The 19,198-nt window shown below is 34.3% G+C and overlaps 1 protein-coding gene across 1 annotated transcript in view; it reads left to right on the top strand.

Moving 5' to 3' along the window:
• The window catches only part of LOC140437369 (glutamate receptor ionotropic, kainate 2-like), a 96,100-nt gene that overhangs the window by 14,747 nt on the left and 62,155 nt on the right, over positions 1–19,198 (top strand). Inside the window, exon 2 of the mRNA XM_072526858.1 lies at positions 13,974–14,230. Within this exon, the coding sequence (XP_072382959.1) occupies positions 13,974–14,230 (257 nt within the window). The remainder of the gene's footprint in view (positions 1–13,973; positions 14,231–19,198) is intronic.

The following is a 19,198-nucleotide window of genomic DNA, read 5'->3' as shown; positions in this document are numbered from 1 at the left end:
TGTTTCTTGTACTCATACAGAGTAGATCCGAATAAAATGAAGAAGACAGAAAAGATTTGATTTCACGTACAAAGCGTCTATGTATCTGTTAATACGTATTTCGACTTAATAAGTCTCATCAGAACAGTTATTCATAGCCGTTCTTAACGTGAAAAATAATCTTCTCTGTCTTATTAGGAAGCAACAATAAAATGGCTTCGTTATGGACGCAATAGCGACATCTGATAGAAAAATCGGTAAGATAGTTTCGACATGAGGAGACATGTCGTGGAATGCAAATTTTAGATTCCCCATGTCTCTATTAACATCTTTATCAACGTCTGGCTGTGCCTTGCAATTTTTAGAAGGCTCCAGATTAAAGCAGAAATCTGAATTTGTTTCGAAACTATCTTACCGATTTTTCTATCAGATGTCGCTATTGCGTCCATAACGAAGCCATTTTATTGTTGCTTCCTAATAAGACAGAGAAGATTATTTTTCACGTTAAGAACGGCTATGAATAACTGTTCTGATGAGACTTATTAAGTCGAAATACGTATCAACAGATACATAGACGCTTTGTACGTGAAATCAAATCTTTTCTGTCTTCTTCATAATATTCCCTACGTTTAGCTTAGCCATCTTAGCCGTCCTCTGTTGATGATGCTTAGAAAAAAAATGTTCTATTTTAAACATAACTAATTTTACACTTAACTTTATTTTTAATAAACTAAAAATCCTTAAACCAAACTCGAAAGTAACGTTGCAAATGGTACAGAATATTTTCTTTTTTTTTGAAGGGTTCTTTTATTTCTTTAAGCATTAATTAAACTGTGCCATTTGTTTAAATAGGTATGTCATCTTCATCCTGTAGCGCCTATCTGTTTTGAATGCTGGCGACCAGCATGGTAATCTGTATTTTGCAAACTGCTGCTCTGAAAAGATTTGTGGTTGATGTGTTGAACTACGTACGTAGATTTTTGAGCCAGGAAATCCTTCGCCTTCCTGGTATTCGTGTTCCTTCTACTTTTCCGTGTAGAATTAATTGCAGCAACCCATATATTTCGCTGCTCCTCATGATGTAACCGAGGTATTCGATTTTGGCTGTTTTTATTGTGGTTAAAAACTCTTTTCCTTTTTGCATTCTTAATAAAACATCCTGGCGTCCAATGTCGGATATCCAGAAAACGTCCGAGTACGGACGTCCAGAGAACGTACTAATGCGGACGTCCAGACAACGTCCTAGTACGGACATCCAGAGATTGTCCATATGTAGTCCACCCGAAGCACGTCCCACGTCGTACGTCTAAAGTATATCCGTTTCAAATCCATGGACGTTAGGACCAAAACTTCACGTATTTTGTACGTCCAGGGATGTCGTGTGTTACTAGATATATAAGTCATCATCATCATTCAATCTTCGCTTATCTACTGCTGGACATAGATCTCCCTCATAATTTTCCATCTATTTCGATCTTGTGCCTCTTGCATCTAATTCCTATAACAACGTTTTAGATCGTCAGTCCAACGTGTTGGTGGACGACCTCTGCTTCGGTAGGCATCATCTCTTGGTCTCCATTCCAGTATCCGTTTTGTCCATCTATTATCTGTCATTCGAGCCACGTGACCTGCCTAGTTCCATTTCAGTGTTGCTACTCTCTCTACTGCATCAGCTACTCCTGTTCTTTGTCGTAGCTGGCGATTTGGGATCTTGTCTCGTAGTGAAACACCTAACATAGCACGCTCCATCGCCCTTTGACACACACGGATCTTTTGAACTGTTCTCCTTGTCATGGTCAACGTTTCCGCACCGTAAGTTAACACTGGCAAAACACACTGATTAAACGTTTTTCTTTTAAGTCATATTGGTATATCAGACAATTTGAAAATATAGTTCAGCTTGCCGAAGGCTGCCCAAGTCAGTCTTATACGACGGAGAAGCTCAACGGTTTGGTTATCTTTTCCTATGCGAATCCCATGACCTAGGTATTTATAGGCCATTACCTGGTCTATGGATCTTGTTCCTACGCATATATCTTCGCTGACTACAAGATTTATCATCATCTGGGTTTTAGATATATTTATTTTCAATCCCCCTTCTAGCGAGGAAAGGTAGAGCTGATTTAAAAGTTCTTTGGCCTCATCTATCCTATCAGCTATTAGTACAATATCATCTGCAAACCTTAGATGGCTAAGCTTTTCTCCAGTTATGTTTATGCCTTGGTCGGTCAGTTTTGCCCTTTTACATATATATTCCAAAAGCGTAGTGAACAGTTTCGGCGATATGGTGTCCCCCTGGCGTACTCCACGTTGTATCGGGAATTTCTGGGTTTGACGATCACCCACTCTAACACTGGCTGTTGCGTTTTGGTATATGTGTTTAATTATATTTATATACCGATAGTCAATTCGGCATTCTGTCAAGGCTTCCAACATTTTTTGTTGATTTACGGTGTCGAATGCCTTTTCATAGTCGACAAATATTAAAGCTAGTGGTTTATTATATTCAGTGCATTTTCTATAAGATTTTTTATTACTACCAGTAGGTGATCGTTCGTTCCATAGCCTTTTCTAAAACCCGCCTGTTCTATGGGCTGATAAAATTCCAATTTATTTTCTAGTCGTTTCGTAATTATTTTTGTAAATAGTTTATAAATATGTGAATGTAGACTTATGGGCCTGTAATTCCTGAGGTCGGTAGAATCCCCTTTTTTATGAAGTATGATAATTTCTGCGTTATACCACTGGGTTGGTGTTATTGCTTCCTGCAAACATCTAGTGAATAGTTTGGCAAGGACCTGCCATAATCTTTTTCCAGCCACTTTCAAGGCATCTGCCACTATTTCATCGCCTCCTGACCTTCGAACTTCATTGGGTGTTACGTCTGATAAAATTTCAGATCCCTGATTGATTATCTTTGGTAATGATCCACCCCGGTTACATTGTTCTTCTTTGTATAGTTGTCTATAAAAACTCTCTATCGTGTTCATAATTTGAACTATCCTCAATGATTTGCCCCTGTTCATTTCTTAATTTGTGGACGTTTTTTCTTCCAATGAACATGCTCTGTCTGAGTACTTTCAAGCTTTTGTTTTCTTCTATTACTCTAGTTATTTCCATCGTATTGTATCGTCTCAGATCTTTTCTAACTTCCTTTTTAATTTTCTTATTCAAAATTCTTAGTTCATTTTGGTTATGATCCTGATTTTCCCTAAGTTTTCTTCTTTCGTCTAGAAGATGTTTTGTGTTGTGGCTTAAGTTTTTGTTATTATTTTCAGGACGAGGACAATATTTCTTTTCAGCTTCTTTCAATATTTGAGTAATATTATTGTTCATTTCATTGATGCTGATATGCTCTAAGTCGTGTGTATCCAAACTAGTCTTAATATTTTCTTCGTAAAGCGTTATATCTTCTGGGAACAGCCACCTTCCACTTTTCTTTTTGAGGATCATTTTTGTTCTTTTAACTTTAGTGTTAAAAGTGGTTTTTGCTCTAATTAGTCTATGGTCGCTCCCTGTTGAAAATTTATTCAATACTGTTACATCCTGAACAATATCTTTCCGATTTGATATTATGAAATTAATCTCATTTTTTGTTTTTTGGTTCGGACTCTTCCATGTCCACTTACGTTGGGGTTTCTTTCCAAAGAATGAGTTCATCACAAAGAGATTTTCCTGATGTAAGAAGTCAAGAAGCCTGTTACCTCTCTCATTTCTCTCACCAAATCCAAAGTTTCCCATAGCAGATTCTGCATCATCTTGTTTGAATCCCAATTTGGCGTTAAAATCTCCAATTATCAATGTGTAATGTGTTTTTAAGGTTTGTATAGCTGCTCTGATATCTTCATAAAATTGATCAACTTCCTCATCTGGGTGGCTCGTAGTTGGTGCGTAGGCCTGTATAATTTTAAGGTTGTATCTTGGGTTTAATTTAAAAATAAGATAAATGACTCTGGTACATATACTTTTTATTGTGATTATGTTTGGTACCCATTTTTTATGGATTAAAAAACCCACTCCCCCAACAGATGAATCTTTGTTTCCTCTGAAATGGAACATATTTCCAGACTTAAGTATAATTGATCTTCTTTTCGACGCCTAACTTCACTTATACCGATTTATATCCCATTTTATATGTTGTATATATAAGAATCAATGTTTATTTCTATCTATCAATTCAGATGATTCCATTTTACAATATACGAAAATATTTAATTTCATTACCCTTTATATCTTCTGATCTTCTAGGAATGACTGGATCCTTGTGAATTAAATATATGAACAGCCAAGTCACTTTTAACTAGTATTCCTGGTGTTCATCCGTTGGCTTTTTGTTTTCCATACATTGGGGTTTTCACTTTTTAAGGTATGAAGGGGTGTTCTAGAATATTGTTTATAGCTTGTCAACGTTGTTCCTTCTCTTTAATTAGTTTAATAAGTTTCCATATCATTATTAGCTGTTTATTTAAAAGTAGTTTCAAGTTCATTATATTATATCGCTTTATTCATAAACATATTAAAATGTTGGCAATATTGTGTTGAACGTTTATTAAAATAATTTTAGCAGATGCAAATGAGATACAAACACTACAAACCAACGTAAACTTAAACTACCTGCCTGCATGTTGTGTACGGTCAACAGCTGTTCATTCTCGAGTACATACTTAAATTTGGGTTATAAATACACACATAATATTTCATTTTTCATTTTATCTTAATGTGAGCTTCGTACAACGGCCTTTTCAACGATATTCTGATTCTGGAATAGTGACAAGCTTATTATGCTACACAAGTAATAAACGCAATGAAAACAGTTGGTCTATTAGAATTTGCTCGTATTCTGACGATTTAAAAAAATTAACAAAACAGTAAACAAATGTTTGCTCATTACATTTATTAGTATTTTAAAATAATTTATTAAATTTGTGCCGTTGACTGCATATTTAATTTTCATTAGTTCAGTGAGTGAAAGAAACTGTCAATGACAACAATTTTCTTCTTCGTGTACCTCATCCTTTAAGGACATTGGCGATCTCTTTTTCCTTCCACTTTCCCTTGTATAACCAATCGCATTAACTTATATTTTTCATTTATTTGTATATAACCAAAGTAGGTCACTTTTCCTTCCTTTTTCTTTTTTCATCTCTCTTATTGTTTCCATGTATGTTACGTGTTATGTCCATGATACTTTTCAGTTGTGTTCGTAATTGTCCAGGCTTCAACTCCATATGAAAAGGTAGAGAATACGTAGCATCTCAATACTCTAGTTTTAATTTCAATTCCCATTTTTTTCAATGAAATATGAATAATCCTGCTTTCATCTGATTGAAGGCGCTTCTGGCTCTCTAAATGCGTCGCGTCGTTTTATTTCAAGGCTGCGTTCTCATTGTTCATTTAGCTCACATTTCAAGTAATTATATCTGGGTACTTTCTCTAAATCTTTTTCTTTAAGGTATATTGTTCCATCTTCAATATTGTCCATAATGTCCAAAATTTTCAGCTCTTTTCTGCTATCTGCAAGGAGTATTGCAGATAGTAGAGATAATTATAGTAACATTTTTAAAATTTTTGAAAAACGGGGAATGTGAACTCTTTTTATTTAATAATACCACAGAATACACCACCCAACAAGAAGCGAAAGCTTTGTCGGTATCTTTGATGTTCGTAGGACAGAAATTTTGGAGGGAGAATGACAATTGTACTATACTACTACTTAGTACACTAAGAAAAATAATACGGAAGTCGTTCAAAACAGTGGTAAAGTTATAGTTACACTGAGGAACGAAGTAATTATTAAAACTAATGTTTTTTAAACAGATCTGTAAAATTTTCTGAAAATTTGTTTTTCTGTAAAATTTATTATAACCCATATATCACTTCTGTACTGATAAGTAAAAAGGTCTTAAGTCAAAAATATCGATTTGTTTTTTTTTTTAACAAACAAATTAACTCACTAAAAGTATTTTACTACGTTAAAATCCCGATAAAAAGCAATTGCAATTGAGAGTAAATTTCAAAATAGAGATGAAAATCATTCATTTCTATTACTTTTTATCGATTTTTTTAAGGTATTAAACTATGTATAATATGTATATACAAAATATGTATAACAGTATTATTATTTTATATATATATATATATATATATATATATATATATATATATATATATATATATATATATATATATATATATATATATATATAACGAGTTTATTACAGCTGCCGCCGTTTCTCGCAACCTAGCTTCCAACGCTTGCGCTCGTTCCAGTCATCTACTTGTAGACCCCTATCTTCCATTACATCTTTTACTTCTTGTCTCCACGATCTTCTTGGTCTTCCCTTTTTCCTGCGGTTGGTGGGGATCCACTGTAACATTCTCTTTGGCCATCGTTGATCATTCATCCTTTCTACATGGCCATACCATTTCAGCCTTTTGCATTCTATAGTTTCCAGGACGTCAATGTCTATGCCCATACGCTCTCTGATTTCAGTATTCCTTACTCTATCTCTTCTAGTGAGTTGGCAACATCTTCTCCAATAATTCATTTCCATTGCTTTTATTTTGGATGCGTCATTTTTATTTATTACCCAAAGCTCTGAACCATATGTAGCAATGCTTTCTATGATACTTTTGTATATCCTAATTTTTGTGTTCCGGGTGATGTGGTTATTTCAAAGTATACTATTCAGTTGACGTATTGCTGAATTTCCTTGACCAATTCTAGTAGCTATTTCTTTTGCATTCCGACCATTGTTTGTAATGTTTACACCGAGATATTTATAGTTATCAGTATTTTGAATTTGTTTGCTTCCTAGTTCTGTGCTTTCCTTCACCTCCCACTACTACGTACTCTGTTTTTGATGGATTAATTGATAAGCCCCACTTAGTATATTCTTCATGTATTTTTCGTAACATGTAGTGGATATCATCTTGATCTTCTGCAAGTATTACTTGGTCATCAGCAAAATGCAAGCTGTACAGTGTATGGTCTCCAATTTTAACACCCATTCTTTTGGTGGACAGGTTCACATTTTCTTTTCCAAATATCCAAAACCCCCTCCATATAAATCTTAGAGAGTGTAGGTGCAATGCAGCAGCCTTGGCGAAGTCCTTTGGTCACTTTTATCTTTTTTGTCACTTTTTGTCCAATCTTTATTACACTCGTCATATCATCGTACAACTCCCTTACAGCATTATTATTTTTTTACTATTATATTATACTTTTTATATTATTATACTTTTTTTAAGGTATTAAGATATGTATATGTATATCAACGTTAAGAAAACTAAATATATGATAGTTAGCAAACAAAATTATATACAGGATGACGGTATAAAAGTCGGAGATGCCACACTGGACAGAGTAGAGAAACTCGTGTATCTCGGCAGTAATATCAATGAGAGCTGGGATCCAACCGCAGAAATTAAAAGCCGAATAGAACAAGCCCGAGCTGCCTTTGTAAAAATGAGAAACGTACTTTGCAGTCACGATCTTAGCATTGACCTTAGAGTTCGAATGACATCTTGCTACATCTTTCCTGTCCTGCTGTATGGAGTGGAAGCGTGGACTCTAACTGAGGCTATCCTTAAACGCTTGACAGCCTTTGAGATGTGGGTATACAGACGACTACTGAAAATAAGCTGGGTCGACAGAGTTAGAAATGAAGAGGTCCTTAGACGGCTGAACCAAACAACACAACTGGTCAATATAATAAAGAAACGCAAGCTGGAATACTTCGGTCACATTATGAGACACCCTGAAAAATATGATCTTTTACATCTGATCATTCAGGAAAAGATCCAAGGTAATCGTGGTCCTGGTAGAAGAAGAACATCATGGCTGAAAAATCTAATGCAATGGTATGGAAAATCAACTAAACCGTTATTTAGAGCTGTTGTCAATAAAGTCACGATAGCGAATATGGTAGCCAACATGATATCCCAAGATCGATAACGGTTATGGAACTAGAAAAAGAAGAAGATATGTATATACAAAAATATGTATAACAGTATTGTTTTTTACTATTAAACAACACACACGAAACAACACTTCTCAATACGTAAACAAACTTCAGTTTTTAAAGGTTGACAGATAAACTATTTAGAACATGACGGATCTCACAGAAATTCGGATTGCGAAAAAGCCCTTCGTTTCGCTTCTTTTTGGGTAGTGTATTCTGTGATAATACACACTTTCATTTACATATTCCCAAATTTTTATCCTTGATATATTTTTTTATAGTCATTGTGTTTTTTGATCGGTCTAAATAAGTGATTACATCAATCTATTTTTATAAATGTGTCGATACAAAGTTGGTGATAGTTGAAATATATGAATCGTTTATTTAAAAAACAGGGCTTGTCCAAAAATTAAAATTTTGGCAAATCAAGAAAAACTGCCCCGCTTCAATTTATTTTAAATTATACTTTTACTATATGTACAAGTTGCTTTTATATTTTTATTGATATTTTAAACAAAAATCGGTAGCAAAATATATATTACCACCACTGCTATTATTATGCCTAAATAGTTCTAGGACTGAAGTGTGATCCTTGGTTTCCCCGGAGTCTGTTTCTAGATTAAGATAAAATTAGACCTTGACTACCGAATAAGATTATCCCATTCTTCTGGAAAATCAACAACTACTTTTTGCACGAAAAATGAGACTAAAGTCACTATCGCAAGGTAAATATGAATGTGCTATGGAGCGGATAAAGATGTAGTTTTTGTTCTGACTCGGGCAACCATCAAAGAAAAACCATATTTCATCCATTTTACCAATCTTTTAGATAATGAAATATCATGGAAGTTACTTAATTTTGACCACGTTTAGCCATTCCTTCGTGATCGGTATACATATGGTCATTGGTCATCATTGCCTCCGATGTTGTACACCAAATATATAGTATCAAAGTTGTTTACTGTAGAAAACTTTATTTGTAGTCAATTTGGATAGCGGAAGAGTTTGCATAAAGTCAAAGGCTATTGCAGATACATTATTATTTAAGTTGGGCTTCAGTTTCATCACATAATGTACAAGTGTCATATCTGGGATAAAAAGAGATATGTTAAATCGAGTTTGAAATAAGTTATAATAAACAAAGTAAGAAACCTTGGACTGTGGGTGAAGTTCTTCAAAGTCTCTGTACATATTTTTTACATTTAACTCTGATGGTAGATAAATTTTCTTTTTGTCCAGTCTTCGTGTATAATGACTTTGGCGGTCTTTAAATGAAGAAAGGTCAGCTATTATGTTTTCTATATCAGCAGCGTTTGTCTTCTTAGGCCTATTTGTATGCTTGCCCCGGGTATCTTTTGGAGAGCATCCACTCATTGCTAAACTATTTCTAATTCGATGGATCTGCATTTTAGTAACACCGAAAATACTACGAAGAGCTTTGGCACAAATACTTACATCTTTTCCCGGTAGTCAAATTTTATATATAAAAGAAGCTACATGTGGTGGACCTTGTTAATGTCGAGCTTTGTTGGTATCTTCATTTCCACTGTCATTAGTAGTGCTGTAGTTAGGTAAAGCAGCTTGTGAAATTATTATTATTATGATCTATTACACACTCTAGGAAGGCAACGGGAAACCACCTAGAGCCTAATTTTCCCAAGAAAAAATCATGGAAATGGCTGATAAATACAACGGCCCCGAGTACGGGAGCTCCTTAAATGAAGCAGGGGTGCTAAGAATCTCCCGAAAAGCTTGAAACATGAACACATTTTCTAAAGAAAGAAAAATAGGTACATGGAATGTAAGAAGCATGTACGAACCAGGAAAAATTCACAACACCATTAAAGAAATGAAGCGTCTAAATATAAGTATCCTTGGAATAAGTGAAATGAGATGGCCAGGGTCTGGAAAAGTAACTGAAGATGATCACATTGTATACGATTCAGGAGAAGACAGCTCAAAACACAAAAATGGTGTAGCAATAAAGGTGTCAAAGGAAACAGATAAAGCTGTAAAAAACGTCGTCCTATTCTCAGGCAGGATACTGATGATACAAATACAATCAACAACAATCAATGTGAACATATTACAAGTATATGCACCTACACAAGACTATTAACAAGAGAAAATTGAAAAATTCTATCATGATTTAGAAAAAGTATTAGCACCTACAAAGAAACACGATCTTAATATTAACATGGGAGATTTTAATGAAAAGATTGGTGAAGGTGAACAGGAAGATATCATAGGAAAATATGGTCTGGGCATACGAAATGAAAGAGGAGATATGTTGGCATCTTTTTGCGTAGAAAAGCAATTAGTAATAACAAACACAATTTTCAAACTTCCAAAGCGTCGTCTTTACACGTGGAAATCACCAGCAGATACACCTGAACGAGTTGTTCGTAACCAAATAGACTTCATATTTATAAATAAGAGATACAGAAATTCAGTATTAGCAGTAAAAACATATCCAGGCGCAGATGTACCAACAGATCACAATATTTTAGTAGGAAAAGTAAGTCTGAGATTAAAAAGAGTTGCAAGGACGAATAAGCAATCAGTTACTATTGATAGAGAAAAGATGTTAAATGATACTGTAAAACAAGAAATAACTAGTATATTAGAACAAAAAATGAAGTTAACATCAAGCAAAGAGGAAAGTATTGAGGAAAACTGGACGAGAATTAAAGACATCTTAAAGACTGTTCAAGAAACAAAATTGAGTATGCTAAAAGCAAGAAAAAAACAAGGGTGGATGACAGAAGAAATACTGAGACTTATGGATCAAAGAAGAGAAGTCAGAAATAAAGATAAAAACGAATACAAGAGGATCAACCCAATATTCAGGCAGAAGATAAGACACGCGAAAACACAATTTCATAGTAAATAATGTAATGAAATTGAACAATATGAAAAGAAACACGATACATTTCATCTGCACAAGAAATTAAAAGAGGTCGCTGGAAAGAAACGGAAACAAGTATCCCAAAGTTTAGAAGAAAGAAATGGACACAGAATATAGGACATCAATGAACAGTTAAAAGAATGGGAAAACTACATTTCTAAATTATTTGAAGATGAGAGAGTAGAACATTTTTACACCGATTGCTATATGAGGTCCATCTATAACAGAAAGTGAGGTTACACGTTCAAAAAACAAACGGCAAAAAATGAAAAAGCACTTGACCCCGATGAAGTAAGTGCTGAAATACTAAAATTTTTGGGAGAAAATGAAATTAAAGCTCTGTGTAATCTCTTTAACAGAATTTATGACACTGGGATATTACCCACTGATTGGTTAAAGTCGTTGTGACGATTTGTCACAATACCTAAGAAACATCGTCCAAAGACATGCGGTGATTATCGGACAATAAGTCTGATGAGTCACGTTTTGAAGATCTTCCTGCGAATAATACACAGCAGAATTTACACGCTGTTAGAGGACAGAATTAGCAATACTCAATTAGGGTTTAGAAGTGGCTTGGGTACAAGAGAAGTCTTGTTTAGTATACAGGTGCTAGAACAGAGATGCAGAGATATAAATCAAAAGTGTACATTTGTGCAATCGATTTTGAAAAGGCTTTTGACAAAGTCCGACATAACAAAATGCTAAAAAAATTGGAAACAGCTGGATTGGACGATAAAGATCTACGAATAATTACAAATCTATACTGGCATCAAGTGGCAAGAATAAAGGTTGAACAAGAACTGTCGGATGAGATAAATATAAAAAGAGGAGTGAGACAAGGCTGTATATTGTCGCCTTTACTTTTTAACTTATATTCGGAGGAAATATTTAAGGAAGCCTTAATGGAGACAACCGAAGGTATTATTGTGAATGGAGTAACCGTCAAATATATTAGATATGCCGACGATGCCTTAGTGCATGTCAATTGCGGAGAAGACCTTCAAAATCTAATGAACAAAATAAAACAGACTTGTGATCAGTATGGATTAAAATTCAACGTTAAGAAAACTAAATATATGGTAGTTACCAAACAAAATTATATACAGGATGACGGTATAAAAGTCGGAGATGCCACACTGGACAGAGTAGAGAAACTCGTGTATCTCGGCAGTAATATCAATGAGAGCTGGGATCCAACCGCAGAAAATAAAAGCCGAATAAAACAAGCCCGAGCTGCCTTTGTAAAAATGAGAAACGTACTTTGCAGTCACGATCTTAGCATTGACCTTAGAGTTTGAATGACATCTTGCTACATCTTTCCTGTCCTGCTGTATAGAGTGGAAGCGTGGATTCTAAATGAGGCTATCCTTAGACGCTTGACAGCCTTTGAGATGTGGGTGTACAAACGACTATTGAAAATAAGCTCGACAGAGTTAGAAATGAGGAGGTCCTTAGACGGCTGAACCAAACAACACAACTGGTCAATATAATAAAGAAACGCAAGCTGGAATACTTCGGCCACATTATGAGACACCCTGAAAAATATGATCTTTTACTCGTACATCTGATCATTCAGGGAAAGATCCAAGGTAATCGTGGTCCTGGTAGAAGAAGAACATCATGGCTGAAAAATCTAAGGCAATGGTATGGAAAATCAACTACATCGTTATTTAGAGGGGCTGTCAATAAAGTCACGATAGCGAATATGGTAGCCAACATGATATCCAACGATCGATAACGGTCATGGAACTAGAAGAAGAAGAAGTAGCTTGTGAAATACGACTGCTCGTCTCTGGACAAGAGTAACGCTAATAAGTCTTGATAAATATGAATCCTGCTTATCTTTGGTCTTCATATTATTAAAAATATTCAGTAAGTCAGAACGTTGTTCCTATATTTTACATACGTTTACATAGAAGCATCGGTAACGTTTACACCTACAACCAAGATTGAAGTCATAAGCATTAAAACAACTTGTTATTATCGAAAAACATATCTACAGTCATTTCTGTTGTTTGGGCTCATCACGTTTATGCGTTTTGTGAACTCTATGTTAGCTTGCTTTATGGTTTCCCTCCGATAAAGTTTTCTTTTCCGTTTTCGTGGTTGATCTGTAGTTCGAATTTCACAAATGTATGTAAGATCTATAATATTAGAGGTATTGTGTTGAACAGTTTCCGCCATGCTGAACTATTTTTCTAATACAAAAGAAACAAACATCAGCTGTTATTAACAAAGAACGCACACAACTGATAATTTTATAGAAAAATCATTCACGCTTAGCTATGACCGTTGACTAAGGTCAAACAAGTGTTGCTTTTACAACAGACCGCATGGACATCTGTTGTTTTTCTAAAACCATCCAAATTTTCTATGTAGTTTACTCTGGACATCTGGGATTTTTACACAACTGAATGTGTGATATCGATAAAGAAACTACTATTCTATACGAACAATATATAAAGTCAAATTTGCAAAAAAGGACATGTGTTATTTTTCAAATAAACGCTGCTTATATCGCTGATATAAATTTTTCACTGTTTACATAGTAAGACTTATGTCTGACCCAAATTTCATGTAATCAGTGTCAGAGCTAACCATACCATAGCAGTCTTGTAAAACATCAATGTTTTTGAAATATCCTATTATATCTTTATGCCCATTTTAACACTATTACCTGCTCTTTGTTACAGTTTCTCGTTTATTAGTTTCTTACTTAATTGGACTTTATTTATATTTTTAGTGCTTTAGGTTTTTGTTAACTTTGCGAATATGATCTAAATTTTTTTTTTCTAATTTTATTCATACATAGATAAAATTCTTTAACCTTTAAACCTTGTAGTTAAGCAAGTGACCAAGTTTTTTCCTCTATAAGTCCTCTATAGGTTTTGTGCTCTACGATTTTTCTTAGTTCTGGCTAAAGGACCAAGTTTCACAGAAAAAAAGCAAAAGAAACTCTATAGTCGGTGTAATCTTCTATATATTTTTTAATTAAAACTTATTTGTAGGGTTTACATAAAGAAATATTTCAGGTCATAGTGTGGAAAGGTCTATAAGACCAAACGAATTCTACGGAATCTACAATATACAAGACACTAAAAATTTATTTTTGATCTTAGGTGCAATATTTGATGAAGTCAACACCAACCAAGAAGCCGCTCTTAAAGAAGCCGTCAAGGAAATTAACAGAAACGATGAGAATATCGATTTGGATTTAATAGTCAAACACATTCCTAAGGATAACCCTTACCTTGCAGCCAGAGCCACATGTTCTCTTCTACAAGAAGGAGTGGTTGGAATTTTTGGGCCAATGTCTGAAGATAATTCAAACACGGTGCAATCTATCTGTGATATGAAGGAAATACCTCATATTGAGGTAAGTAATAAATGATTAGTATAAGATAAGGGTAGGATCATAATTAGGTTAGGTTAGGTTAGGTTAGGTTAGGCGTAGTAGAAGAAGATGTTTGGTTCGGTGGCAATGGCGGAAGTGAAGGCTCTGGCCTTTAGGCATAGTAATGAAGCACGGCGTCATCTCACCTAGAGAAGATGACTTGAAATAGCGGTCAAGCTCAACGTCAAGAGCTGCTAAACTTGTAAGTTGGGAAAACAAAAAGTATTTGATATTACAGTCAAGGAAATGAAATAGCTAAATATTGATATTATAGAAATCAGTGGAACGAAATAATCAAGAAATAGAAATGTCGAAACGAAAGTAAAGTAAAGTAAAAATAGATATAGGAAATGAAACGGAATATGTCCACAAGAAGACACAAAGTTCTAGTATTCACGATCTACAAACAACGATCTACAGCACAGAAAAGACGCCGGAATAATAATAAAAGACAAAATATAGAAATTAGTAATAAACTTAATAACTCCCTTAAAACGAATCGTCGTGATACTGATATGTTAACCATTTTACGTTAACATCATTCAAATATATGCCTCCACAGTAGTGTTGCCCAAATGCAAGAACAAGACGAGACTTAGACAGTCTTGGTCTTGGTCTTGCGCCAATACACTTGGTCTTGGTCTTGGTCTTGGTATTGCACTCCCGGTCTTGGTCTTGGTCTTGGTCTTGCAGCAAGAGTCTTGCAAGTCTTGCATTTAACCATTAAATAGCATATTGCTATTTATTAAACGTTACTTTAGATCTTAGAGCAACGTAACAGAGTAAGTACATTTTAAGCTTGAATTAACATAGCCATGATAAAGACTAACCAAATTAATAAATGTCTGTCTAAACAACTGACACCGGGTGGGGTTTGAAGCGACGATCTAAGCGATCCGTGCCTATGCTCTAACTAACTCAAATCTCTAACTATCTACCATGCCCCACGGAAGTCAATCTGTTTCTTAATAAATGTTTGCATTTACTAAGCTTACATGTGCTAAAACATGGTTAAAACAAAAAAAAACAAATTAATGACATAAGCATGCCTGTGTTTGAAAGAACATTATCTGCCTAGAAAGGGATTGATGGACATGATGGGCAAAAAATCCACATACATGTATCAAGGGCACAGATTTTTTGGGTGGTAAGATAACAAACTATAATCCACTTATTAAAGCAAAATAAATGTTTTTACCAATCTTATCTCTACTTTTATGTAAAAAACTAACTTGAAAAAATAAAGAATAGTTAAAAAAGCAATGGCAATGGAAGTTATTTTAAATTAAGGAGATCCTACTTAATAAATACATTAATTTACCAAAATAAAGTAGTAGGTACATGATATATGTAATTGGTAATAAGGTAATAACCATATTTTTTTATATGTCCACCTTTTCTAGAGGTTATTAAAAAGCTTGTGATATCTCCACCGAATTTTGGTTTTTCGGGAAGAAATATTTGTAATTCCTTTTTTTGAAAAGATATTAGATGCTTCCTTAAACCTGACGTGTTTCTGTTGTACATTTTCATTTCATCGTTTCTACGTATGTACAATTTACACAAAGCAATTTGGGATGCATACATTATTTCGAAAAACTAATCAAATTTGCTTTTAGGTCTTTTAGATCTATAACTCCAACGCTCACTACTCCGACTAGAACTATTTGAATCTTTGTCCCTCATTCATGTCAAATTGTAAACTTGTCACTCCGGGAACAACAAGGATTAGATGAAAAACAATTATTACATTAGACTCAATGGAAAGCTCAATGGAAAGCTCAATTGGGAATAAAGTTAAGTGATAGTGAAAAAGTAACTACTATACGACTAGTTACTTTGTGTTCGTTACTATCCAATACCCTAAGTATCTAATAACGAACCGAGAATTATATATCGTTACTTCGTTATTCTAAATACTTCATTACTAATATTATCTGTTATTAATTTGTCTCGTTATTCTAAATACTTCATTACTAACATTATCTGTTATTAATTTGTCTCGGTACTTTTGAATATTAGCCACACTTTTTCAGCAAAGTTTGTTTAACCGAATGATCTCATCGCACACTCAGCAGAAACAATTAGTCTTGGGCCGATAAGATTTGTTTATTTAGATTCCTCCTGACTAAATTGAATTATTAAGTGGGTGTCCGTAACAATTATATTTTTTATTAGCTAGGGTAAAATATTTTAAATATTTTATTTTTACATTGTAATTATGACCTCTGACCACGTGTCAAATGTGTTTTTTAATGAATATTTTGATTCGGTATGTATGTCTATGGTATTGTTCATGATGCGCATAAGTTCAATTTTTCAAATTTTTATTACATATTTTTTTGCGTCTCATAGAGTCTTTAAGCATATATCCGAACTACTATACTCGCTAAAACCACACTCAGTCCTAACTGCAAGACGCAAGAGTCTCGCAGGCTTAGTCTTGTTCTTGCTTAAATCTTGCACGGTGAGTTTTGGTCTTGGTCTTGCTAAAATTAGGCGGTCTTGGTCTTGGTCTTGGTCTTGCAAAAACGCAAGAACAAGACCAAGACTGCAAGACCAAGACCGATTTTGGGCAACACTACTCCACAGCAAACAAAGCAGATCAAGGGTTTGATGATTTTATGGAGTAATTAAAAAAGTACTTCGATTACTTATAATTACAGAAAATACATAAATTTTGATAGGTGCCTCAAATTGCTTTTGTCTAGATGAAAGGAATATAAACGGGAAAAAGGTTTGATACAGTTCTGTATGAAAGAAAATCTAACCATTAAGAGTATTTATTGCCGAGTTAGATGACCGATAAGCTGTTCTAAATTTAAATAACTCCAGCAACTTTTTAGAATTACCAGAACTGGTATCTGAAGTAGAATGCACTCAAAATTGTTAAAAAACGAAGAGGAAGATAGTGTTTATGTGGAGATGTTAAAATTAATGGAGCCCGAACGTTAGGGGCTATTAGAGGCATTTGCGTGGATCAAATCTACGTTTACAGCTTTACTAAAAAAGGCCAACGCTCTGTAAAGAATAACGACTTATATGCATATTGCGTCATCGCTTAACAATATTTCTAAAAGTTCTTCGTTAAAAAATATACAGAAAACGTGAAAAAGTTAGCGGTACACCTCTGGTTTTATACGCGTAATGAATAAGAGGGAAGCAATATGCTGTACATAATTGATCTCTCAAAAATGTCTTTTAACATTTATAGACTATCAAAAATATTTCTATAACATAAAAAGATATCTGGATTATTCAAAATATATATTGGATTAAATTGACAAAGCTACAGACCAACAGCTCACTGTTAACTCAAGACATGCAAGCGATAAGACAAGGTGTACTCCAAAGCTGTATTTTATCTTCCCTGCTATTCAATGTCTACGTAGAGAATATATTCAGATCATCAGATTCAGATGCATCATAAGCAGAAAACAACATTGGAACTAGTACTCTTTATCTAGTAGTCTTTACCTCTAAAATTATATTACTTCCAAATCAAACAATGTTTGTCTGTGCCAATCTGAGACAGTGAATCTGAGCTTTCCAGTGCACTATGTATGAAACATTTAATGAAGAAGTTTTCACTATAGATATATAGGAACATAAGATAGGCAAGAATACGACACAACCAAACAAACATTCGCAGATCAAATAAAAACATGAAATATGATCTGAAGCTTTGTCGTTAACTGTAGATTCGTTGATTAAACAAGAGACACACTCCGGCTAAATACACGTACAATACGCACATACGTAGGACATACTTGGTAGAAAGTTCTCATACTCAACACGGCGCGTCCCAACAGCTAACAGTTAAAAACTCATCAATATATAGGAGCATAGGATAGGTATGAAAAAGATACAACCCAATAAACATTCTCGAATTAACTGAGAACATGACATAGCTGCAGCTATGTTATTAACACATATAGACATGAACATCGAACATCCACACTCTGCTCAATCAGCAAATCATTAAAGACCCACAACAATATATCATGGTGGGATTTATTCTGCGACCTTTTAAGAATAATCATTATAAAGTAAATATTTTGTGTGTGAACAATTTTTATATCTAAAATTTTTATTTTTATTATTCTTTTATAATTTTAGTAAGGTAGAAATAAGGCCACGAATTTTTTTTTAAAGGACACAGTTGAATTAGAAAATAACAAAATAGCTTTAAATGGTTTTGATTCTTTTAGCTGAAGATTGATTCATCGATTCTGCAGAAGTACTTTGTTCAATTTCTGAAAATTTCTTCTGATTTGTGAAAATGTTTGGTTCTTGCTCATTTTCATCATTTTTAAGCTCGGTTGGGTATGAAGGTACATAAGCGCTCTCTGGAATCACTGATGGATTGAAAGTGTAAATTACGGTAGCTTTGCAACCGGAGATAATATTTACTGGGATCATAGCCTTAGCCCAAACTTCAGAAAATATTCATCCAAAGACTGTGCGTCTTATCGAGCGTTCAGAATTATTCATCCAAAAAAAAGAATCTCATCATCCCAAAACGATTCGAAATATTTGAAAACAGACTTATCCATAGCCTGTAGTTCATGGGTTGTATTGCTTGGCAGACAAAACAGAGTAATGTCGTACTTTTCAGCAGCTTTAACGATGTTTGCATCTAAATTAGACTTAACACCATTAAAAATCAACAAAGTATTTTTACCTCCAACTCAAAACTGTTGAAAATGTTCGATCCATTTCACAAAAACATCGTGTGTCGTACTTCCTTTAGGTGTCATAACTACCTTGGTTCCAGGAGGAAGATTTTCTTTCCATTCTGGTTTGAGCCTCTGACCCTTAAATAGTACAATACTGACACGATTATCAAGTTTTCAGCATGCTCTGGTGCTACTATAAGCACTCTCTTTGTCCCTTTTTTTGGCAAAAACTTTCTGTTGGTGATGCAGTGTCAAACGACAGCCCTTTTCA

This window comes from Diabrotica undecimpunctata, chromosome 3 (genome assembly GCF_040954645.1).
Source record: "Diabrotica undecimpunctata isolate CICGRU chromosome 3, icDiaUnde3, whole genome shotgun sequence".
In the NCBI taxonomy this organism is placed as follows: domain Eukaryota; kingdom Metazoa; phylum Arthropoda; class Insecta; order Coleoptera; family Chrysomelidae; genus Diabrotica; species Diabrotica undecimpunctata.
This window is presented reverse-complemented; position numbering and strand designations above follow the sequence as displayed.